At 36.8% G+C, this 26852-nt stretch overlaps 2 protein-coding genes across 2 annotated transcripts in view; both read right to left on the minus strand.

Moving 5' to 3' along the window:
- Nucleotides 1–26852, minus strand: part of LOC142336187 (CCR4-NOT transcription complex subunit 9-like) — a 420288-nt gene that overhangs the window by 98622 nt on the left and 294814 nt on the right. The window lies entirely within an intron of this gene.
- On the minus strand, nt 7773–26167 carry LOC142337054 (uncharacterized). Its single transcript, XM_075386114.1, has 2 exons — nt 25433–26167; nt 7773–8310 (listed from the first exon to the last, which is right to left on the minus strand). Exons 1-2 carry the CDS (start codon nt 25710–25712, stop codon nt 8030–8032), a joined length of 561 nt encoding a protein of 186 aa, XP_075242229.1. The 5' UTR covers nt 25713–26167; the 3' UTR covers nt 7773–8029.

The raw sequence follows: 26852 nt of genomic DNA on the forward strand, positions 1-26852 counted from the left end.
GTTGTATACAATTGGTTAAATTGTGAACAACAGCGACAAGAAAAGCAGCAGATAATTGTTACAAAATTCCGTTCATTTACAAGTGACATCAAAGTTGCGGACAATAGCGACCAGGACAATAGTCACAAACACATCAAATGCGAAAATTAGTAACGTTTAAACCGCGGAAAGTATTTACCTTAGAGGGAAAATTAGGGACGTAATTCTGCGGATGACATTGACTAAAATCTGTCCGCCTGTCTCGCGCGCCATCAAATTCCTCAATCGCGGACATTTGTGACAGTCCTTCAAATTTGAGCAAATTTGAATAGTTTCCATCGAAACACTAAAAAAGCCCTATCTTAAAACATGGGAGAGCGGACAACGCTGACTTCAGCAGTCAAATTTGCTTGCTCAAAATGTAGGATTGGCGGCGTAATGACTGATTAGCTCAAACTCTATCCGTAATATTAGCAAAATCCGAAATTTCCCACAAGAAGATTGTCAGTTGTTGCAATAAAAGTTAAAAACTACCATTAATCTTAAGTTCAGAGCCACCAAACAAGGTCAATGAGGACTGTTTCGCTGCTTATGCAATTTTACAAAATTTCCATCAAAAACACAAAATTGAGAAGGCTGCTTTTCTGTATTGCCTAAAGCGCCATTCAGATCATGAAATGTGTTCAAGATTGGCAAAAGCGCACTGAAACAATTTGAGCAAAACTTTAACGATTAAGAAGCGCCCTTCACACCATGAAATAGTCTCCTAAAAACAGTTTCGGTTAATTGCATATTGAGAGACTGCTAAGGCGTAAGCTCTAAGAGGGCTGCTCGGACACCTAATGCCCTCCAGTCTTTATGTGCTTATCCCATTTTTGAGTACAATAAGTTAAGAAAAGCTGACACGAAAAATCAGTCGAGCGAAAAATTATAATTGAGGCCGCAGGATAAATATAATTGCTACAAATATCGTTTAAAACCAATTAATAAACTTTGAAATTCCGAAACAATCAACCAAGCAATTTCAGTGAGACGAAAACAATATTAAGTAAAACCGTCGGCTGTGCTTGAAAAAAGAGTTTAATGAGCCATTGCACAAAAATCTTTATCTAAAAAATAATCTGTATCCTCGAAAAATTACCTATTCCGTGAAATATAATACACAAAGCTCAGAAAACGAACATCTGATTTTCCATTTATACGCAACATGGTCGATGCATTACTTTTTTTTCGTGTACAGTTCGTAGTGAGTTTGGAACATAAGATGCATTAAAATAGGAAAAATACCGCCTCTAGCTTTACCTTTAGTCAAAAACAATATATCGTTCATAAACTAGTCAATCGGAATTTCAATCAGGTCTTTATTTAATAAATATACCTGGCAAATTGCCAGAAATAGCCGCAATAGCTTCATAGATCTGTAGTCCCAAAAAAGGAAGTAAAAAAAGACAGACCAAGAAACTTATTCTTTTCATTAAGGGCTGAGATGTTAAACTTTGATTAAGAATCGGTATAACTTATTGCTGTTTCTAATAGATGCTCTTCAACAACCTTCAATTAGAGTGACAAGCACTCATTTAACCTTATCTTTGAATTAAATTTAAAAAGTCAATTTCAGGGTGGGGCCGAGAAAGTCACGTTTGACCAAAATTATTTGATCACGCGAATGAACAACAAAAATCGCTCGGATCTTTTCCGTTTGTGCCCCCCCCCCCCCCCCCCCAGTACGTTATGCGCCCCCCCCCCCCGTTACAGAGCACGTGCCATTACATAGTAAATCACTATGCAAAAATGTTGCACGTGCGTCTGGGGGGTGCAAATAATATGCGCCCACTAAGCTGGGGGGCACAAACGGAAAAGATCCAATCGCTCCATTAAGAGTGAAAAAAGACGTCACGAACGCAATTCAGTTGAAATTGCATGAAAGAACGAACAAAAAGCAGATTTGAAGTGGTTATGACGTCATATGGTCGTAACAAAAATCTTGACGAGGAATTAAAAAAACTTAGCAGGACAAGTCTTGAAGTACAATTAAAAGAATTGTCATTTACTTAACAAAAAACTAGGCCTAGAATGAACTATGTATGGATTGGGAAAACAATTCAGAAAAAAAATCCGATCCAAAAATCAAAAAAAAACCAGTAAAACTCAAAGCGAAATTGCCGCATGTGAACAAAAAATTATTAGCGAGAAAGCGAATTTTTGTTCAACCACCGTTTTCTCTCTACTTTAAAATTAGAGTGAAAAAAATTCACGCCGAAAAATCACTCGCTTTTTCGCTCCATTTTCTGCTTCGGCGTGACCAAAATCACTACTCCAATTTGACTGGATGAGACTACTCCAAAAATCATGAAAATGTGTGAACAGATCTCGCGGAAAAAGACAGTAGTAAAGGAAAGTGACTAGAACCTCAACGGGGGGGGGGGGGGGTCAATTTTTGTAACGCACATCTACAAGGGGGGGGGGGCAAAAATTGTCCTCGCCACCCCGTTGAGGTTTGAAGTGTCCACCACCCCCCCCCCCCCCGTTGTAGATGCGCGTCGCAAAATTTGACCCCCCGTTGAGGTTCTAGTCACTTTCCTTTACTACTGACAGCGCACCAGTACAATTCAAATTCTTTGAAATGAAAAAAAACAAGAGAAGGCCAATAATAGCCTCAGCTATCGCTTCGCGGTTATTAAAAATCATATAATTTGTCCTTTTCGAGCTAGTTTTCGATCTCTTTGACCTGCCAGAGAAAAGAAGTGGAAGCAGGAAATTTGCACGAAGCAAGAAGATTAAAATGTAAAAAAAAATCAAATCCACTCATGGTCCAAACTATATGTGGAGCCCTCAGTCCAAGTCTCTACGGTAACTCTGTAAGAAATATCCATTTTCAAAACTCGTGTTCCCTCCAAGCGCACTTATCGATTAAAAACCAACTTCCTTAAAATATACTCTTACATATATACTCTTGATGTTTACTCAAAACAAACAGTTCTTTTATTGAAATGTTTGGCCACTCGGAAGATACTGGCGTCTTTCGGTAAATAGTCAGCCTATGTAGTCCATCGGATAAGCAGACAGATCTAGATATTTAGATTCGGCGTAAATAGGAAGGAGGCAGATTTATTGGCGTTTACTAACAGCCATCTTAGCAGCTGGAGAAATAAGTTTTTCAGCGTTTTTAGTCAAATCGCAAATTTTGCGTATAGCTATATTTTAAAACTTTTTTTACGCATGCAATTAAAATGTGCTCTTTTTGACCCACAACTAGCACGTTCCCTGTGGCAAACCGTTATGCTTGACCACTCAACTTGTTTTGTTTTTTAGCTTCATTAAGCCTAACTGATCAACAGAGAGCAGAGATGTCAGTAGTAAATTCGCGGCAGTACTTGCAAATTGCAGCGCAAAACTTTGACGCACTGTTACCGAGGAATGTATTCCCCTAGCGTATTCCTAAAAACCTAAGTAACAGATGGTCAAATAATATCATCTATTCTTTCATTAGGTTCTTTCAAGCCCATAAATTGCGTTTTGTCTAAATTAAGCAATTGTTTGTTTCGCCAAAATAATGTCAACAATTCAATTATTTTTCTAATATAAAACTTGTGGCATTATAAATTTCTAATGACGTGCCAAAAATCATTTACATTTTGCATTACCACTTAACTATTAGTATTTAAGCACATAGATAGATTAATTATTTACGTAAGGAAAGGTTATGGTCCAGATATCACCTCCAATTTAAGTAAACCGTACTCATTTTGATCAACTACAAAAAAGGTCAATATGAGCCCGCTCAGCTATTGCAGCTAAAAGAGATTGGCTTTTTGTTGGTTGCATGGTGAATATTGATCTCGCAACTCCGCAGACAAATTAATTCAATTATAAACGTCAGCAAGACTAATGACAAAAACACTTTTGCGGGATAGTTTTGAGTGATCTTGCGTAATGGTGGTTAACACGTTTCAGACCCAATTGGAGCTTTATCTACAATGGTAACCAGCTTTTGCACCATTCATTTCACACCAATTTATTCACCCCGCTGTCATTTCATTCAATTAAATTTTTCAAATATAAATCGGACTGATAAATTAGCAAAATAGTTTCTTAGCCATGCCTTTCGTGCCATGGCCATGCCTCAGCAGCCAATAATATCACGAGTTAATCACTCAATTACACAACAATCATTTCACAACAGAGATCACACTTGGGCGAAAGTCCCGTTCTCGAATGTCTCTGAAGATTAGATAAAGTTTCAGCTTAAATTTAATAAACAAACGCTTAAAATAATTGAAAAGTTTGAAACTTAAGAAATTTGGAACAAAACCTACAAAACAGAAGTTTGGAAAATTTAACTAACGTTAATTGAAAACTTTCACTACAACTTTATGATTTCCTGAAAAAAAGCTATCTAGAAGACTGACAAAAAGTTTGGGACTAGACATGAAACGATCACAGTCGAACATGGGATTAAGTTATCCGCTTAATTGTGACAAAACATGCATGCAATGACGACTGTTAATTGGCGAGGTGAAATGATAGAGGGGTTAAATGTCATGGGGTTGATGTGTGAGGTTCAATGAATCGGTGGGATGAGTAGACCCGTCAACAATACATCGATCTTTGTTATGCTGAAATGAACTGTTAACCTTAAATGAATTGAACAAAAATTTCTCAATCCAACGATATGAGAACTCTTTGTTTTTTATTTCAATGGGAAAGAATTGTAAATTTTCAGACATGAGCAAACCGTAATTGTATATTGATATTAGGTCAAAGGAGCCATTTGATTTGACAAAGTTTTTCTTTCTTGATTTCAAACTTGGATATCAAAATAGTAGGACATTAAAACAACATAAATCTTTGAAAACTGACGGAATGCTTGAATGATCATAAGAACATAGATGCAAAAGACTACTCCAGAACAAATAACATAGGCCTAAGAGAGATGCGATACCGGTAGGACATAAAAAATATGAGACGATAGAAATCAAAAACACAGCTGGCAGATTGTCAGAAAATAGCCGCAATAGCTTCGTAGATCTCCAGTCTCGAAAAACAGTAAAAAAAAGAGACCAAAAAATTCGTCTTTTCATTGAAGGCTGATATGTTATTTTTTGATTAAAGGTCTGTTTAAATTTTTGCTGCCTCTATTAGCTGCACTCAGATAACCTTCATTTAGAGTGACACACACCCTTTTGACCTTATCTCTTTGAATTAAAGTAAATAGAAGTCAATTTCAAAGTGAGGAAGTCATTTTTGAGAGTGAGGAAAATCAAGTGTGACCAAAAATTTAATCACGCGAATGAACAAAAAAACTCGCTCCACTAAGAGCAAAAAACGACGTCACGTACCCACTTCAGTTGAAATTCCATGAACGAATGAACAAAACGAAGATTCGAAGTGGTTGAGAAGTCATATGGTCGTAACGAAAATCGCGCAACAAAAACCAAGAGAAGGCCAATAATAGCTCCAGCTATCGCTTTGCGGCTATTAAAAAGGTTTTGAACGCCAGCTTTTTGCCAATGCTTTTTGGACTGTCAGATAATTTCCGTTGAAAAACACAGAATTTATAAAGTGGGGAACCTAAACGGATCCAAAACCAAACCTTAAATAACCACTTTTTACATTTGATTAACTGGTCGCGAGACAACAAGCCATAAAACTGCTCAGCTTTGATAGAGGTGATAAAGAGACAATGTCTTGTAAAAAAAAAAGCAATGAGTTTAATTACCGTGAGACCAGCACTTCCCGCTCCTCGTCTGTCGGGTGCAGAAGCCCCTGGTGGCAAAGCGGCTATTAAAATACGCAACAAGAAGCCTCGCTCGTTCTGTTTACCTATATTGTGCTGTAATGAAGCACGAGCACTAAGTTCGATTTTTTTCATTGAAAATTTTGATAGTGCTTGATCAAACTTTTTCTATTACTCTTTGAGAATTAAGAGATCTTTTTTAGCCATCCAAAAACATACCCGGCAGATTGCCGGAAAATAGCCGCCGTTGATTCCAATAAGCATGATTGGGATTGAAATAACAGAAGATATTGAAAAAGAAAGATTTTTGTACAAAAACATTTTTTTAAGTCCGATTTATTTTGAAGGCATTTCGTAGTTGAACATACTTGTTTCTTAGAGAGAGGCTACAGGGGCTCCTATCAATAACAATAAGCATTAGAGATGGTAAATAAGACTTATAGGAACGACGTTCAAATAGCGGGCATCTAAAATTGGGCTTTATGGGTTTATCCCGTTTCTATTTCTGACATCCATTTTTGTACTAACTCTGTTCATTTTGAATTGCTTTGCTGAGCAACTGATGTTCAAAATCACTTTTAGCAGAATGAGAGAAGAGAGAAACTAGCCTAGAGACGTCAAAAAGATTTCACGCAAAATGTTGAAAAGGCGGCAAAATGAGGTAAAGCGAAACATTTTTTTATTCGACGAAGTAAAAAAAAAAATAGGAGCGCTATAATAGCCGGCTGAGAAGATGAGGGCGGCTATTAATCAAATTGATTAATTCTGATTCAAAGTTAACGGTTTTTCATACTCTGATGTTTTTACCACGAACGGCTTAGTAAAAAAATGGTAAATGTGGCTGCAGAAGTTACAATAGTTGTGAAACAATTTTTTCTATTAATTGTCAATTAAAACGATTTCTATTAATTGTCAATTATAATTGTCAACAGATGCGTATGAGACTTTGACAATTTACTAAAAATTACTCAATCTAAATAATTTATATATCAGCCTTCTTCTTCACATCATGAGAGATGTTTTTTCTATGTGACCATTATGAATTGTTATCTTATGGTTCTATAAAAATTGACTTTTTGAAAACAGAAAATTGAGGCGGTATATCAAATAGAAAAACGGCTTATCACACTGAGGCAGAACGGGTAACAAAAATTGTTTCAGATTGGTATAAGCTCATGGAGATTGCCTGCTTAGAAACGACCTTTCTTTGTCAAAACAGAATATTTTACATTTTAAATTTTGTTCTGACATGATATCTCTATTTTGCTCTGTTTTCCTTCTTTTTGATGGATATTTTGAAATTTTAATTGAAGCAATTTAAAACCATTCGCACTTCAATTGTTCTGGCTGTTTGTTTTCAGGAAACTAATTTTACAATTCAAAACAATTTATTTTAAATTCGTCTTTCTGTCCGAAACAAAAAAATTAAGGGGTCTGAAATGCTTTCTACTGAAAGATGTCGTCTTCCTTTAGACCCTTCTTGTTCAGAGCGTATGGTTCTATCAAAATTGATTTTTTGAGCATTTTTTTGTCGATTTGATTTGATTGATTACATCAAAAATTATGAAGATTTTTACTGCAGCCAAAAATAACCCAGATAATATGAAATGTTAAATAATTAAAAATTTAAAGACACGCTGACCAAATTATAGCGCTTTATGTCAAAGCTAAACATGAACACCTGATGTCGGGCGAATTGCTCTCGAAAAACTGACCTTGGCTCGATTCTGTTGCAGCCGAAAGAAGACACACATGACTACAATTCGAGAAGTATTTGTATGAAATACCCCCACACAAACAGCTGCCAAACTGCCAGAAAATACCCACGATAGCGTTGTAGATCTACAGTATCAAAAAGGTTAAGAGATGGAAAGACATTAATATTCCTTTTATTAATTGCTGATATGCTATATTTGGCTAACGAATCTGTAATTAATAACCAATAAAATTAATAACCATTGAAACACTCAAGGGCAAAAATTTCCAACTTCAGAGTTTTTGGATCTCATATCAAACAGTTGATTACAAATGAATGATTTCATTTAAAAAAAGCTGCTGATAGGCAAGACTAAATTTTAAGGCCAACATAAATTTCAAACAACAAATTTAAGTAAATAATAAAGACAAAGACTATCTATTTGACAGTGACTTGAAAACTTTTTGATAGAAAGTGTAAGTCAACAAAAACAGCTGCTAAAAAACTCAGTGATTCATGGTAACGCTTAATACAACTAGCTTCCATGTTAACCAACTTTTGATGTTTAAATCTGAACTCCTATATCTTAAGCTGAAATTTGCAGGTTCGTGTGCCGCTTAAACTGACATTTGCAGGTTTGTGTGCTGTATCTTATGATGCTTCATTGCACCAGCCTTCGATGCAAATTGCTTCTGGCAAACGGAGCAGCTAAACTTTCCAGACCCATCTGTTGCAGCAATAACGGCTGCCGAATTTCCTGAAACTGCTGAGGCCGAATCCATAGGCTCTGGTTTTACTGGATCCATTTCTGCAGCTACTTCATGGCTCTCATCGCCGACTTCGGCAGTTGGTTGTACTTCGTTCACGATAAGGTGATTGTTGTTATCGTCACTCTGACCTATAATGAAGACGAGTTAATTAAAATGTTGCGATACAATCTTAATATCAGAAAGCATACGGACACATCTATCATGGAAGATAACTTCGATAGAAAACACAAAACCGACTAGCATCGGACAAACTGCTCTCGAACGACAAGCGGGGCAATTTGATTCAGAGGCAAAGATAATGTGCTAGTTATCTTTCAATCGCATCAGACTTAATTGCTGATTAAGAGCAATTAAGCTCACGCAAATATCAAAAGTGAAATCAGCCGAGAAGTGGAATAGAAAGAATGTTCTAGAACAAAACAGGCAAGCCACAATTTTGCCCAAAAAGACACGTTTTCAATAACTGTTTCAAACTTCATTCGAGAACAATGAGAAATCTCGGGCATTTCAACCTTACAAAATCCTCCAAAGAAACCAACGCTTACCAAAAAAACTGTGTTAGGCCGATAAACAACTCCACGGCAATAAAGAAAAGGATGCCAGTAGACTCCCTCGACAATCAACCAAACACTTAGTAATGCTCCAATAGAGATCTACTTGAACTTAATGCCCTCGGGCTTTGCCAGTTTAACCAGTTTCTGTTGAAAATTGAAGGAAGAGACCCACTATACTACAACTGATACTTCCGACTTCGCTTGAGATTAAGTATTCACAATAGTACAAACAAAATTCAAAATCTCTATTGAAAAATTGATAACCATAACTCAACTAAGAGCATTATAAACGTCAACTACTCTTCGAATTGATGAGATGTCAAGATAATGATTTAGATGAAATTTTATGTGTTTCCTTATTTTCGACCCTCTAGATCAAAATGTTTTTCGCACCCACTATTCTGTCGTCCTGTCAGAAAAAAGTATGAACTGAAAGCAATCCTTTTTCTCTCTGCCTGTAACTTTTGTTCAGGAGATTGACCTAAACACGTTTTATACGTGCGCGGCATTGACTTTTACATCCCGTTTCGTTTAAAACTCAACTGATTTAAAAAACATAGTCGCCAGAATCCCGAAACAAGTCGACGAGTCGTCTTCAACGAAAACCTAGCTATTTGACATGAAAATTAGCTAAGTGACTAACTGTTGCGCCTTCGGTCGACAAAAAAATGCCACAAAAAATTGAACCGACGTGGTACGCATTGACTACGAACGACTGGCGAAGCCAGGGAAATTTTTAAAGTTCGAACATTTCTGATTAAGGAGCGGTTCGAACCCGCCACCTCCCGGTTCAGAGTCGATCACAATAACCACTACGCTACAAGGGCTATGTACTGCCTTTTCTCAAAATCATCTTTGTTTTAGCATTAAATTTAATTTTTGAACGCACGAAAATCAAATCAGTCAAAATTCAAAATATGAAAAAGTAACCCGAAAACGGTCCAGCACTTATAGAAAATGCATAAAAAGCCACGTCTACAACTTCGAGAGCCATTAAAAAATAGGGTAATTCAATTAAATCTTTCGATATCACAAGTACAAACAACAACGATAGGCTATCTCTCGTTATTGGACAACAGTAATTAAGCACGAAATACATCGAACGTCTTATAGGGTAAGAAATTAAGAAACGCAATAAATCGGCAAAAACAAGTTTTCTCAATGTTTGTAAAATAAAATGCCCATGAACAGTAGTAGCAGTTCATTCCCAATAAAAGAGAAGACAAAACACTGACAAAAAAGCTGCAACAAAGAATCTGAAAATGCTCAAAAAATATTAGCCAAGCCATAAAAAGTTAAAACATTCCCAACTTCTTAAAAATAGAAAACTGCAAGAAATTGAAAATTATAAATTTCTCAATTTTAAATTTCATAGAAAAAACCGCGTCATACCGAAATACATTATTTATTTCGTTAAGGAAAATGACTTAAAAATTAGGGTTCAAATCCTTCACCAGTAGGGGCGAAAAACTTCAAACCATCACCGGGAAATAGCCACCGTTGATTCGCTCTACGAATATCGCAATTAAAAGAAAAAGAATAGAGCCAGCATTTTGCCGGAAAACAGCGGCCATTTTTAGAACATTTTAGAGTGCGAAGTATTTTTACTTTCATTTTGTAGTTAAACAAACTCTTGTTCCTTAATAACAAATTACAGGGTCTATTAACAAGTGAATACACATTAGAGATGTAACTAAGACTTAAGAAAAAAAGTTCAAGTAGAGGGCATCTGAAATTGCGCTTAATGTGTTTGACCCAGTTTCTATTTCTTATCTCGTATTTAGGGCTCCGTTCATTTTAGATTGCTAAGAAAGTGTTTAAATGGAAGAACAAAACTAGCTTAGAGAAGCCAAAAAGAATTCACGCAAAATGTTGAACAAGCTCTGACTTACGGCAAGTTTAAACAAATTTTAATTCGACTAAGTAAAAAAGCAGTAGGACGGAGCCCTGAATTACAATCCATATACTTAAATTTAGTAACCGTCTGACAATTAAAAAAAATTCACACCAAATCGAAGTCAGACAAACAGTCAAAAAAAGCCCACGACCCAATATGCGCTAAGATGAATAAAAAATCTAATTGACTAATAAAGTCCTTAGAATGAGTACACAGTACAGCAAGTGCGTGAGAATCAATAACTACTAGACAAAACTATAGAGAATATGGCAGAAACCAGAAAAATTTTGAAATTCAGTGTCGTAAAATAAATAAAAAAAACTATATAAATACATGCCAAAAAGCCAAGACAACATACCTTATATTTTATTAGTCAGAAAATATTCCAAGCAGTTCTAATGGCTTAAAACAGTTCTTATGACTGAAAAAGTGACAGCAGAACTACAAATGAAGGCAGCATTTCTAATTTCGGATCATTGCCGTTTGTGCCCCCCCCCCCCCCCCCCCAGTACGTTATGCTCCCCCCAGTTACAGAGCACGTGCCATTACATAGTAAATCATCATGCAAAAATATGGCACGTGCGTCTGGGGGGTGCAAAAAATATGCACCCACTAAGCTGGGGGTGCACAAACGAAAAAGGTCCCTAATTTCAATTGAGCACTTCAAGATTAAACGGCAAACTTTTATTCGACGAATTAAAAAACTGCAGTAATGCAATCAAAACTGAATTACAATTCAAAGAATTGAACAACTCAAGAAAACACTATCATTATTATCCTTAAAAGAGCAACCTCTGATTAAAAAACAAATAATATACGAAGGTCGACGAAAGTAAACAAAACACTGCAGAAACATTATTTCATTTTAAACCAAAATTGAGTTATCGAATTCATAATGTCCAACAAAGTCAGAAACCATTACTCAATGTGAGTTCAGACAGCAAAATTCAACTTTGTAGAGAATCATTGAAAGACAAAGTTACGGGTAACAACCAATTTGCAAAAACGTTTTTACGATGTCACTGAAAACAACTGACATCAAAGCCATTGAATCACGTAATTAGAACTTCAATCTTTTTGACATCCACTAAACATAGATAGAAAGCACACATCGACTTAAATGAAAAAAATTGGGGAACCGCTAAACAAAAGTAGCAAAAAAGTAGTCAAAAATCAGATCTTAACTTTCGGACAAAAGTGAGGTCAAATTCAAAAAAAAATTAGTAAATAAAACAACATAGCCGACAGATTGCCGGAAACTAGCCGCCGTTGACGCGCTACACGCACATCGGGATTGAAACAAAAAAAAGGAAAAAAGAAATTTTTTCTTTTCAATAAGGGCTGAGATGTTATATTTCGATTACGAATAAGTTATTGCTGCCTCTATTAGCTGCTCTCAAATAACCTTCATTTAGAGTGACACATATTCTCTTGACCATATCTCTTCGAATTAAAGTAAACAAAAGACAAAGTGAGGAAATCATTTTTGAGAGTGAGGTAAGTCACGTGTGAATTAAAACTTCACGCGAATGCACAAAAAAACTCGCTCCACTGAGAGTAAAAAATGACGTCACACACGCAATTCAGTTAAAATTGCATGAACGAATGAACAAAAAGCAGATTTGAAGTGGCTGTGACCTCATATGGTCGTAACCAAAACCGCGACAACGAAAAAAAGACCAATAATAGCCTCAGCTATCGCTTCGCGGCTATTAATAACCGACTAATTTCGGACGAACTGCCCTCAAACGACCGTCGAGCTGTTGGCGTCATTAGCAAAGGTTTAGTGAGGCTAGCTTCCGATTAATTGAAGGCGCGTAAGGCGAGCTCAGCAGGGGTGCAAAAGTGGGTGACTGATGTGGGGGCGGTAGCTGGGGATCAATTTCCAAGAACCGCCTTTCACACCATAAGTATAAGTATATAAAACAATTTCTGTTAATCGCATAATTTAAGACTAGTGGGCTCTATGAAAACTTAGTGCGAACTGGAAGCTACCTCTATTCCGTTTCTGAAGACGAAAGTCAGATGGCTCAGTTGGTAAATCGGCCGAGCGAAAAATTGAATAGAAGAGACAATCGATCAAGGGAAAAATTGCATAAAAGACCGACAGGACTAATTTAATTGCTACAAACTTTGTTTGAGAGCAATTACAAAAATTTAAGTGGATTCAGTTATGACTATAAAGAGAAAATGAGAGAAATCATAAATCTAAACGACAGAACAAAAAACCAACCTAAATTTTGAAAATACCATTGAGAAATAGAGAGCCATTGAGAACAGTCAAAAATATGACGAAATAACCCCCGAAAAAAGAAGGTCGAAAAAATCAATTTTGTTTTACGAAAAATAGAGCCCAGTCTTTGAAAGCCATTAGTTGCCTTCAGAGGCGTTAAAACAATTGGAAATTTTAACAAGTGGTTTAAAATAAGTGGAAGCAAGTGAGGGGATAAAACAACCTGAAGTATTCGTACAGGAAATCAAACAAGCAAAATCAGACGCCAAATTACCGCACGTGAAGCAAAATTTGCTCTCAACGACCAAAAATCAGTTTTTACACCAATTTCGCACTTCACTTTCAAGCAGTTTGAAAAATGTCACGGCATAAAACCTGCTTTTCGCTCCTTTTACTACTCCAGCGTGATTATAATCAGTACTCCAATTTGCCTTCTCATTGACAGGAAAGTGTCGAAAATAGTGTGAACAGATCTCCAAAAGTAGCGCACTAATACAATTCAAATTCTTTGAATTCTAAAAAGAAAAATTAGGGCCGCAATAACAACCAGCTGAGAGGATTAAGGCGGTTATTAAAAAACCATGAAATCAATAATAGCCTCACTATTGTTTCGCCAGTCCGATATCGCTTCGCCAGTCCAATCAATAATAGCCTCACTATCGCTTCGCCAGTCCTAATCGTGATTGCATCACGATTAGGTAACTAGTAAACAGCCAGCAATTGCCGGAATAGCTGCAAAATAGACTTCCGTGCCGCCATATAGTACTGAGTTCACTGCGGGAAAGCCATTTATTAGGGCCTTTACTGCACATATGAGATCATTTGACCTTAACTTAATTCAAATTAAGTTTTAAAGTGCAAAAGTCATTTTATTGAGTGAGGTACGTCACGTATGATCAAAATCTAATAACTTAACTTAAAAACTTATCCTAGAGAGCGAGAAATGTCGTCAGGCGCGCATATGCAGTTAGTGAGAGCAGTAAGCCATCGAAAAATTTTATTTTCAGCTTTCTTATATTTTCAGTGAGAATCTGTTAAGTTATTGCTGCTTCTATTAGCTACCATCGAATACCCTTCAATTAGAGCGACATGCACTTACTTGACCTTATCTCTTTGAATTAAAGTAACAAAAAGTCAATTTCAGAGCGAGAAAGTCATTTTTGAGAGTGAGGTAAGCCACGTGCGTGTGACCAGACAATTAATCACACGAATGCACAAAGAAATAGCCCCAATAAGAGTGAAAAATGACGTCACGCACAAAATTCAGTTTAAATTGCATGAACGAATGAAAAGCAGATTTGAAGTGCTTGTGACGTCATACTGTCATAACTAAAATCCTGTTGACGAAATGAAAAAAAAAACATAGCAGGACAAGTTCTGGTCAACAATTCAAAGATTTTTCACTGACTAAAAAACTAGAAGTACAAGGGACAATGATTGGATTAGGAAAACTATTTTTAAAAAATCAGATGAAAAATGAGAAAAAATAGTAATCAATGCAAAATGCCGCATTAGAACAAAAAACCACTAGCGATAAAAATTTTGGTTTAAACATTTTCTCAATACTTTAAAATTAGAGCGAAACAATTTCACGCTGCAAAACCACGCTTTTTGGCTCAACTTCCTGTTTCGGCGTGACCAAAATTGTCACTTCAATTTGACTTTAAAAAATCATGAAAATGTGTGAACAGATTTAAAAAAAAACATAGCCGGAAGACTCCGGAATTGACTGGAAGTATAACTGCATATAACTGGTAAAAAAAAGAGAAAGTTAAAGTAGCTGGCATCCCCTTTCTAATTTTGATTTTGTTTTCCGACATTGAATCTCCGAGCAACATTTGCTTAAAAGCACTGTGATCAGAACGAGAGAACAAAAAACCTGAAGATGTCAAAAAGATCACTAAAAATGTTGAACAAGCTGAGAAAGAAAGCAAACAAACAGATTTCCATTCGATAAAAATTAAGTCCACCATAATAGCGGGCTCAGAAGATGACGGACAATATTACAAAACAACTATCAGTCGATACACCTCACAGAAAAGCAGCAAAAAAACTTCATGAGAAAATATAAGAACTCTGTAAAGTTTTTTTTTTACAAACGTTCTCAAAAAATTGTAGACTCTCGAAAAATGAATCTCAATTTCAACCCACTTTTAAAACTCAGTTCCTGTTGATTCGTTGAGCAACCACACGTCACCCAAAGGCACTGGAAAACACTTAAGACCAGAGCAAGAAGTAAAAAAAACAAAAAAACTGCAGAATTGACTTAATTTTACAAAAACATGTGCTATCAAACTTTTAATTGTTTTGAAAACCCTACAAACAACCTTAGTTAAACAATTGGATGAAAAAAAAATCTGAAAGGCAGAAAACTAATTAGTCAATCCAAAACAGAAAAATTAAGCAAAAATAAAATTTAACATTTAGCCTGGTTTCTTAAAAAGCAGATTAAAATGAAAACAACAAAATTAAAAGCGCATTGAAACCCACATGAATACCAATTTCGAACAAAATTATCCGAGACACTAAAAATTTTAAAAAGAGTACTACAAATATCACTAAAAAGCGTACAAAACTCAAATATATGATTTAGAAAAAAACTCCCAACCGGCAACTACTTCTTAATATGGCTGACACACTACTTCACCCTTAAAAGTAAATTAAAAAAACTTTTTCTAAAAAGCCCCAAGTGATCAAAAAATTTCACTCGCTTGGCAAAAAAATTTTCACATCTACTTTTCCCACTCTCTCTCAAAATACAACATGGCCAGAAAACAAAACCACTTTTCTTTCTGCTCCCCAATTCATTCAACCGTTTGACCTAAATGCTTAGTTTTCACATGAAGCATTGCCTTCTACAGCAGAACAAGTCCTGGCCAACAAGTCAAGGATTTTTGATTGACTAAACCAAAAATTAGACCTAAAATGAACTATGAATTGATTTGAAAAACAATTCAGAAAAAATCCTATCAAGAATAATATCAACTATAAAAATCAAATTTAAAATGTCGCATGTTAACTATCGAAATTTTTTTCAAACATCATTTTCTCACTTTACTTTAAAATTAGAGCAAAAAAAAATTCAAGCAGCCAAAACAACTTGCTTTTTCCCTCCACTTCTTGTTTCGGTGTGACTAAAATCATCACTCTAATTTGACTTCAAAAATCATAAAAATGAGTGAACAGATTCTTACAAAAAAACAGCGCCCCCAATACAATTCAAATTCATTGAATTGTAGTAAACTGTAATATACCTTTGTCCGGCTATATTATTGTGTTAAATTTGTTGAAGTAATGATTCTCGCTAATTTAATTAACTACTTAGTAACATGGCTTTTATTGCTTAAATTATTGTTTTCGCATGATTAATTGTTCAGGGCCTGAGCGGTTTCAATATTGCTCCGGAGCAGGGCCGACAGCTATAAGTTTTGTCACTAGAGAAAAAGATTTCAATCTAAGACTAAATTACTCGTCTGCTGATTTGCAATTTGACAATCTTGGTTGTCGCTTAAATTATTACTTTTTAAGACCTGAGGGCCGTATTTACATTTGAGTAATCACTTATACAAATACATCAAGATTAACACAAGATAAATAGAACTTCTGGCGCGTGCTGACACGTGCCAGGCAAATAAGATGAACACAGTAAAGTGTACATTGTAAATATAAATACCGGTTAGCACTATCACAAATTCCTCTGTTATGGGTAAGTAAATCGAATAACAAAAGATAATTAAATGGTTTTTAGAAAAAATATACTTGAGAAAGTTTTACAGGATGTTAATAAAGTAAATACATTTTCTCATCTTAATAAGGCAGAAAAATGAAGTCTATATATGGCCTTGAGATTATAGCAAATATAGCACTAAATAAGGCGATCAGTAAAATTGCGGGAAAAGATATCGATTACTATATAAAACGTACTTTACACAACCCACGTTTAATGAAAAAATTAGATATAAATTTTTTGATAAAATACACAGATAAAGATATTAATAAGGAGCCACCCTTAAGTTTCTGTCGCGTTTTCGTCAGTTTCCATAGAGTCGTTATTAAATTGCTGAAGAAATTCGGGCTTCACTCGGTTGGAGCGTATAGAAATTGTCGATTTTTATAGTCTAATCGGCAAATGGGGCTTTTGTGTAGTTGCAGAGATGTCAACTTTGTGATCGGTCATTGTTTTAAGAGCGCATATTTCATTGTCAAGGTATTGAATTTCCTCCTCAATTTTCAGGAGACGTGAATCTATATCGTTATCAATGTTTGTCTCTCCAACAATAGTCATCAAATTTTCTATTTTGTGGTCAAGGGACTGTATCTTTGTCAACTCACTGCTTGCAACCGAAACTACTGGTTCGAGAGGGATTTTTCCATCGGAGAATTTCATAAAATTGGGGGTTATTCGTTGGAAAAAATTGATCTTATGATACAGATACATTACTAGAATGTGAAGAAGATTTCCAATGAAGACTGTAAAAGGCAGAGTAAGGGGAAAGCTTTATTGGAACATAAGACTCTAACTTATCAACAAGGGAAGGCTTCAGTAGTTGCATTTTGTGGACCAAAGGGGCTGCTATTTTGTCTAAATCGGCTCGTTTAAGAGTATCAGTTGTGATGATCATTTCTACTCTCAATTGTTGAAACAATTCAATGTTAGCATCCGTTTTCGACGTAAAGTAAAGGAGTTTCTCAATTTCGGGTAACGATGAAATCAGGTGTTGAAGAGGGTCAGCAAGTTTAACATCGATTCGAGTGGCTGGAATTGTTTGGCAACTCGAGAGGTCCGGTCGGATTTTGATGTGTTTGCTGATCAATTGGATTCCGCATTGGAGAGTTATTATGCAGAGTCGACATCCCTCCTTCTCTTCACTGGTCGGTAACGAGGCATCGTTCAAATTGTATTCTCTCCACGCATATGGTTTTGCGCTCATGATTAGCCAAATCCCGTAACCGAGATTTCTGGCAGTTTCAGTCAATGGGAGCAGTACCTTTTCTGTTTGGCATACAGAAAGTGCAACAACTGTCGTGTGAAAAGTGTTGCTAAGCAAGACGATTGTGCTAGATGAGTCTTTATTGTTTCGTGGCAGATACGATAAGTTGAAGATCCTAGACAGTTATCGAGCTGTTGTTGGGTCAATGTAGTCGTCTCCATGGAATCCTGCGAAATTGCCAACTATGGACCTTCGATGATCCATTGAAGGGCTTCTTTAGGATCCTGTTGAGGCCTTGGGATGACGTGTGCACTGTAGACGTAAAATGAAGTTTGACGGGATGCTAGAGGAACTGCTAGAGTCAAAAGTAATCCTTGTTCAACGGTGGCAATTTCGTAAACCAGTTTGGCATAATACGACATGAGATCCTTCATGGGTATTGCCCGTGACAAACGATCTGTTGAGTGTTTCTAGCTATCATGAACTGAATCTAAGACAGCTAATAATGATTCGCGGGAAACTAAAGACATTGGTAATCGTTTATCTAACAGAATGGGTATAGAGTTTAGCAAGTTTATACTATAGGCATATAAAGCTGAACGATAGCTTTTGATGTCGGCGTATAAAATTGATAACAATGAAGCTACAGTATTGAAGTTGAAATTTAATTGCTGATTTGAGAAGAGCATTTGTGTATAATCTAGTAAAAAGGAAAAATTTCTCGAAAATGTCGAATTGATTTTGTACTACTTTCCAGTTTTTATTTTGGTTATTTTGCATTTCCTGCTGGATTTCGGAAACTTTAGCTATTTCATTCGATATACTATTTCATTCGGAATCTTTAGCTATTTCATTCGCTCTGAGAAGTTTACTGGGCACAAAATTGACGGTTGTGTCCACATAGTTGCTAGTTTTTCGAGCATATCTTCGATTTGTTGTTTCATAACAAAATCGTATTGCGGGAAAGGAACTAGGAAATCATCGTTAACGAACTTCTCTGCGAGTAGAATCTGTGATTCTTTGTGAAAAAGAATTCCTTTAGTTAGCGCTTCATATTTAGTTGGGGTCTCTGTATTAATAATTTCAGAAACTAAGAAGAAAAGAGAAAGAAATGAACAAATTATTGTTTTCATCGTGAGAAAAGTAATGTGTACTGTAAGTCGAAATTTAAACCAAGTGACGTTCAATAGAGACCCGCTGTGTTGTTCTACTAATACTTGTCTCAATTGTTAACATTACCATACTGAGTTGATGTTCATTTTATGGTAAATAATTGCTCTAGCATTTTACATACAGATTTCCAATTATGGTGATGTTGATGTTTGATTTGTAATTAAACTAGTTTCTCCCAGCTGCACGGGTCGAGGCAGCGCTCAACCTGAGCCAGGGGGCAAATAATTAGGTTCTTACGGCACCATTTCCCAGCAACACGGGTCGAAGTTGCGCCACTTGCGGCTAATAATGCTAAGCAAGTAGGGCTAAGTGTTTTCGAGTTTTCTAGATTTTGATCTGTGTTTCAACGTGACCGTTTCAAATTCGACCCTTACATGTTGCCCCAATGGCACTTTTTATGGCAAGCTGGGTGTTTGGACAAGTGGCATAATACCGCAGTGCAAATCTGAAGATTTAATTCAGAATGAATCAGATCCTGCTCAGTTAGTGCTCAGCTTAATATGTTTGTTATTATCTATATTTATTTGTGTTATAAGTGGTCTGAGATACAGACAAAGAATGAGGGAGCGGTTCGACTGGTTTTCTGAGGGCTTTATGGCATGCAGAGATTATCTTCCTCGTTTATTTTAACTTCTGAGGTTCATGTCAGTTATTCAGTTTTAATTCAGTTTCTAATTCAAGCAGAAGTGTTAGCGGTAATGAATTTATGAAAATTGCATCGCATGTTCATTTGAGCAGATTTATTGTTTGTGTACCATCAGGCTAGCCACATTATACGGGTAAGTCATGCTCTGGAGTTGACTTTATTTTCAGTTCCGTATTGTATCCAACGTCAAATCGGCGTTTGGCGAAAATGTCACAATATTCAATTAATAAATGCTCACATTCTTCGATTTGCTTCTGGTTTAATGGCGTTGTTTTGTGTAAGCGTGCAATAGAACAGGTCCTTCAAGTAATTTGTTAACTGCATGTTCTATTTCTGAGTTGTCTGGCAGAATCTGCCTCACGGATTGTTCATTTCGTTTGGTAACCTAATGTATTAATTGCTTTTTCTCAGTGCTATTAACATTTGGCATGAATTAACAAGAGTTGCTTCATTCCAGTTGAAAATGACTAACTTTATTGACAAATGCTCCTGGTTATTGAAACTGGCCAGAGAAGGGAAGTTTGAGAAATTTGGTTTCCGTAAGTTGCAGCCTCAAGAGAAGTGGGAAGTTAACGAGGGTGATAGTTTTCCAACTGAACCATTTTATCTGAGGGGGCCGGCTGCTGAGCACATATACTCATGGAATCAAGATTTAATGGAAGAATGGAACGGTGCTATGGTTGACGTCAAGGATTTTGTTAGAACTGAAGGAGGAGTTATTGGTGCCAAAAATAGTGGAGATCATGGATACGGTGACTCAAATACAATTTCTTTTGAATTACCTTAAGAAAAGGTTAATTTTGTGGCTCACCCAGCGTTGAACATTATGAGTGCTGCCAGTATCACTTCTGTGGGGGGCCGCGTTTTGCATCGGCCATGTTTGAGATGGGGAAGTTTGTGCTGTGGTAGTCCTTTTTCAGTAGGTGGTTGACTCTTCTCAGATCAATTAAAATTCGCAGCTTGCCTGACTCTTTTCTATGAGCAAATAATGGACTACTGTAACTAGACTATGACAAAGTTGTTTTAAGTCCATAGTAGTGCATTAATGCTAATTCAATATGTAGTTCGTCACACAGATGGATTGGGGTTGGTGGTCCTTGTACATATACGGGTAAGTCATGCTCTGGAGTTAACTTTATTTTCAGTTCCGTATTGTATCCATGGTCAAATCGGCATTTGGCGAAAATGTCACAATATTCAATTAATAAATGCTCACATTCTTCGATTTGCTTCTGGTTTAATGGCGTTGTTTTGTGTAAGCGTGTAATAGAACAGGTCCTTCAATTTGTTAACTGCATGTTCTATTTCTGAGTTGTCTGGCAGAATCTGCCTCAAGGATTGTTCATTTCGTTTTGTAACCTAATGTATTAATTGCTTTTTCTCAGTGCTATAAACATTTGGCATGAATTAACAAGAGTTGCTTCATTCCAGTTGAAAATGACTAACTTTAATGACAAATGCTCCTGGTTATTGAAACTGGCAAGAGAAGGGAAGTTTGAGAAATTTGGTTTCCGTAAGTTGTAGCCTCAAGAGAAGTGGGAAATTAACGAGGGTGAGTTTTCCAACTGAACCATTTTATCTGAGGGGGCCGGCTGCTGAGCACATATACTCATGGAATCAAGATTTAATGGAAGAATGGAACGGTGGTCTGGTTGACGTCAAGGATTTCGTTAGAACTGAAGGAGGAGTAATTGGTGCCGAAAATAGTGGAGAAGATCATGGATACGGTGACAATTTCTTTTATTTTGCATTACCTCAAGAAAAGGTTAATTTTGTGGATGACCCAGCGTTGAACATTATGAGTGCTGCCAGTATCACTTCTGTGGGGGGCCGCGTTTTGCATCAGCCATGTTTGAGATGGGGAAGTTTGTGCTGTGGTAGTCCTTTTTCAGTAGGTGGTTGACTCTTCTCAGATCAATTAAAATTCGCAGCTTGCCTGACTCTTTTCTATGAGCAAATAATGGACTACTGTAATTAGACTATGACAAAGTTGTTTTAAGTCCATAGTAGTGCATTAATGCTAATTCAATATGTAGTTCGTCACACAGATGGATTGGGGTTGGTGGTCCTTGTACATATACGGGTAAGTCATGCTCTGGAGTTAACTTTATTTTCAGTTCCGTATTGTATCCATGGTCAAATCGGCGTTTGGCGAAAATGTCACAATATTCAATTAATAAATGCTCACATTCTTCGATTTGCTTCTGGTTTAATGGCGAATTTTCCCAGTTAATTTACTGAGAAAAATTTGTCGGTCTTCCTCATTACTTCGTGGATCAACCTTCTCCAACTTTTAGAAATTTAATATTTGTTCATAAATTTCTTGTTGTAAGAGCGGCAAATTACTTGGGTCCTCGCAAGTTTCTGTGTCGGATACCATAGTTTACTATATTCCGGAGGGGGTCTCCTAGTTTGGCCTGGTTTGTGTTGAGTGAAATCTTAGATAAGCTGGTTCAATTCCGCAAAATAATCATCTTGATTTTGCTAACGTTATCAGTTGTGGGTCAATTTTTATCAATTGGTCGGCTTGCTCGGTTGAAAGGATTGAGAATCTGCCTGCCTCTTTTCGGCTATTGATTGTGAGAGGGTGCTCAGTTACGTTTAGGGCAGAGACGTATAATGTAATATTCTTTCCTACTGTACTTAGCGAAGAAGTTAATGTAATTTCTGTTTCTTTTTCGAGAATTTCATTAGAAGTGATTACTCCATTTTTGTTCTCAAACTGATCGGCTTTGTCTGATAGATAGTATTCCAGGAAGATCTGCTCTTTGGGCTGTATCGTGTGCTTCTTGTTTGTGTAAATGGGAATTTTCTTATGTCTTACTGATCGTCGTTTTTCGTTTACAGGCTTGATTTCATTAATTTGAACTGCAAATCGGGGAATTGAATAAGGGCTTGTTTTGGGCTAATTAAAATATCATGCTTGACAAAGAAAGGGTTGCCAAGGATGACCGAGTTTGTTGAGGAAAGGACAAGGAAGTCTTCAACAAACTCTGTTAGTTTTAATTTCGGCCTGTTTCTCTATTCTGACTAGTTGTCCTCCAGCCATTTTGACTGAAGTACAATCTGGTTGCTTCAATTTGACTGCGTTTTTGTCAGTTTCAGTAATTTCTTGAAGCAATCTGTTGCTTATGACATTTGCAGAAGCGCCGGTGTCAATTAGTACTCGACGGCTCATTCTGTTATTAAATTTAACTTTGACATAGGGAAGAAGGGATGATCGCATATTTGGGTTTATATTGTAAAGATTGAATAGTTTGGTAGGCTGCTCTATAGATTTCGTAGACTGTTTGCGACCTTTGGGCGTTAAGGGTGGCTTTATTAGTTTTTTGATTGCCGATTAAATGGAAATGAGGTTCCTCTATTATTAGTTCTACCTCTCTGAGAACATTGACTTGATCGGTGATTTGGATAAACACATGTATAACAGAAGGTACCGCTGGAACTAGTCACAGGCATATATGGGCTGGTGGGCATGCGGAATTGTGACTGAGTTGTGAAATTTCGAGGATAAAACACTTGAGCATTAGTGTTCGGGAACCGGGGTCTCGGATTTCTAAAATAGAAGTTTCGACCTCTAAGATTATTTCCTCTGTAAGAGTTTTGATACATTTGACTTGCATAGTTATTTTGACTTGCATAGTTATTTTGACTTGCATAGTTATTTTTGGGCGTATAGGGCGCCGCGGGGAATTGCCCCTGCCTATTAAATGATTGCTGGGGAGAGTGGGTTACATCTCTTTGTGTTGTTGTTTCTATCTGTGCCGCCGTGATGCGGTCGTCAATTGTTTGAAGCTTTTTGTCAAGTGAATCTTGCGTCTGGTTCAATTTAGAGAGCGCATTTATCAAATTTTCGGAAACGGCGTTATTGATTTTATTGAACCCATCTTCAGGATAGTCATCTTTTTTGCACATGTCTAATTGTCATCTGTTTTCGAGCAGTGGTGCAGAGATTGGTAACAAGCGTGGCTGGTGGTTGTTCCATCAATTTTGATCGCAGCCATCCCGGCATGGCTTTAACGACCATTCGTTTCACTTGTTCGTTCTTGTTGTCCTCCGCTGCTTGCAATCTAGCAGCTCGTGCGGCTGTTTCTCCATCGAAGCGTGCGTGCTCTGCTCTGTCCCCTGCTCCTCCATCTCCTGGAAGCGCTAATGCTGCAACTGCTTGCTGAAGGGTTTCAATATTGCTCCGGAGCAGGGTCGACAGCTATTAGTTTTGTCACCAGAGAAAAAGATTTCAATCTAAGACTGAATTATTTGTCTGCTGATTTTCAACTTGACAATCTTGGTTGTGTCGCTTAAATTATTACTTTTTAAGACCTGAGAGCCGTATTTACATTTGAGTAATCACTTATACAAATACATCAAGATTAACACAAGATAAATAGAACTTCTGGCGCGTGCTGACACGTGCCAGGCAAATAAGATGAACATAGTAAAGTGTACATTGTAAATATAAATACCGGTTAGCACTACCACAAATTCCTCTGTTATGGGTAAGTAAATCGAAACATAGCCGGCAGATTGCCGGAAAATAGCCGCCGTTGATTCCAAAAAGCATGATTGGGATTGAAAGAACAGAAGATATTGAAAAAAAAAGATTTTTGTACAAAAAAATTTTGAAGTCCGATTTATTTTGATGGCATTTCGTAGTTGAACATAACGTACTTCTGCTTCTTATAGAGAGGCTACAGGGTCTACTATCAATACCAATAAGCATTAGAGATGGTAACTAAGACTTATAGGTACGACGTTCAAATAGCGGGCATCTAAAATTGGGCTTTATGGGTTTATCCCGTTTCTATTTCTGACTTCAATTTTTATACTGACTCTGTTCATTTTGAATTGCTTTGCTGAGCAATTCAAAATGAAGATGATAAGCATGATTCCAATAAGCATGATTGGGATTGAAAGAACAGAAGATATTGAAAAAAAAAGATTTTTGTACAAAAAAATTTTGAAGTCCGATTTATTTTGATGGCATTTCGTAGTTGAACATAACGTACTTCTGCTTCTTATAGAGAGGCTACAGGGTCTACTATCAATACCAATAAGCATTAGAGATGGTAACTAAGACTTATAGGTACGACGTTCAAATAGCGGGCATCTAAAATTGGGCTTTATGGGTTTATCCCGTTTCTATTTCTGACTTCAATTTTTATACTGACTCTGTTCATTTTGAATTGCTTTGCTGAGCAACTGATGCTCAAAATCACTTTTAGCAGAATGAGAGAAAAGAGAAACTAGCCTAGAGAAGTCAAAAAGATTTCATGCAAAATGTTGAAAAAGCGGCAAAATGAGGTAAAGCGAAACATTTTTTTATTCGACGAAGTAAAAAAAAAAATAGGAGCGCTATAATAGCCGGCTGAGAAGATGAGGCGGCTATTAATAACAAAAGATAATTAAATGGTTTTTAGAACAAATATACTTGAGAAAGTTTACAGGATGTTAATATAGTAAATACATTTTCTCATCTTAATAACGCAGAAAAATGAGGTCTATATATGGCCTTCAGATTATAGCACTAAATAAGGCGATCAGTAAAATTAGGGGAAAAGATATATCGATTACTATATAAAACGTACTTTAGGACGTTACATAAACATTTCTTTGAACTGTAAAAAGACCGATAGAAACCCAATACCCCTCTTCCAGTTGTAAAAAAAAAGGAGAAAAGGAGAGCGCCAAAATAATAGCCGCAGAGAGGCTGACGGCGGCTATTAAAAATAGATCACCATAACTCCTCTTCGAGTCGCAAAAAGGAGAGCGACTAACAATAGCCGTTGAGAGGCTGACGGCTGCTATTAAAAATTTACCTTCAATAAAGCCTGAGTCATCAGCGGGGTTTGCATCCATAGGTTCATCCTTGACAGGTAAGTCTAGAGGCATTTGCGTTTCTGTCATCTCAAGCCCTGGTTCTGCCTTAACAGACGCTTCTGTACTAGCAGGGGCGTCTATTTTGCCATCGAACTTGAATTTTCCTTGGCATTGTGAACCATCCTTGGTCATTATCAGGTACTCAGCACCAGCTGGCGTCGGGGTCAGCAGGGTCTTCTTCTCGACGGTAAAAGATATGCATAGTTGTCGTCCAGCCATGTCAGTAATATGATAAAGTTCAGAACTTGAATTGTCAGAAATAATCGTCAGCACAAATGCACCTGAAGACTCAACTACACGTCAGTTAAAATACCCACAGCTTCTAAAAAATGCTGCAGCAAAAACCACAGAGCTTAGATCTTATCGCTAGACTTGGGTTTGATTGATTAGTAAGTAATACTCAGTAACTCAATGATTTATTTACAAAAATTTTAACATAGCTAGGGTTTGCCTTTGGTTATTATTGTCCAAGTCCACTGAAGGGTAGAACTTAACACTCTAAACTCTAAAATTCAAGGTTAGAAAATGCCATTCGAAATAACTTTCATCGAATTTGTTAACAAATCGCTAAAAGTCGGTCGTTTCCATACCCAATTTAAATCGATACAAGAGATACAATTTAGATCGATAATGTGCGTTTGCACATAATTTTCCGACCCCGCGTATCTACATTTTGACTTAATTGTCTACCGAATGAGTAAGAGAAGGAAAAATTTCAAAACCTCAAATTGGTGTAAAAGATTTTAAACTCAGACAAACAAATTAAATAGTGCGTCATCAGAGCGCCGATAACTCTTAGAGGGCCGGGCCGATAGCATCAGATAAAACCTAAATTAAACAAATTAACTGGTACTTTCATATATCAGATATGGGACCTGTACTTAATGGGACTTGGTAACAAGTAGACAAAAAGTACAAAAGTGGGCAAAGTTAAAAGGCATAAAAATAATAATAATAGTAATAATAAAAATTATTATTAGAATTATAAAAATCCCGCTAAAAAATCCGACATAACGTAAGAGGAGTGGGGCCGGCGGGGGTTCAGCGATGGGGGCAAGGGAGGTGGAGGAGGATGGACTGGAGAGGGGTCGAGTGGGTGGGTGCCTGATGGGGGGTTCAATACTAAGAACCTCCTTCACCCCGTGAACTTTTCTCAAGTTTTGATGAATCGCATTCTTAGAGACTGGTAAATCGTAATGCTTTTAGGAGAAGTTGATGCCCTCCTCCCGGCGTTGCCTGTTCATCCTACTTTTGTGGACGAAAAGTCATGTGCCAGAAGAAAAATCGATCAACCGAAAAACCGCATAAAAGACCACACTACTACTATGGTTGCTTCAAAAACTTCATCAGGGAGCAATT

This window comes from Convolutriloba macropyga, chromosome 3, assembly GCF_964194025.1.
Source record: "Convolutriloba macropyga chromosome 3, txConMacr16.3, whole genome shotgun sequence".
NCBI classification, from domain to species: Eukaryota; Metazoa; Xenacoelomorpha; order Acoela; family Convolutidae; genus Convolutriloba; species Convolutriloba macropyga.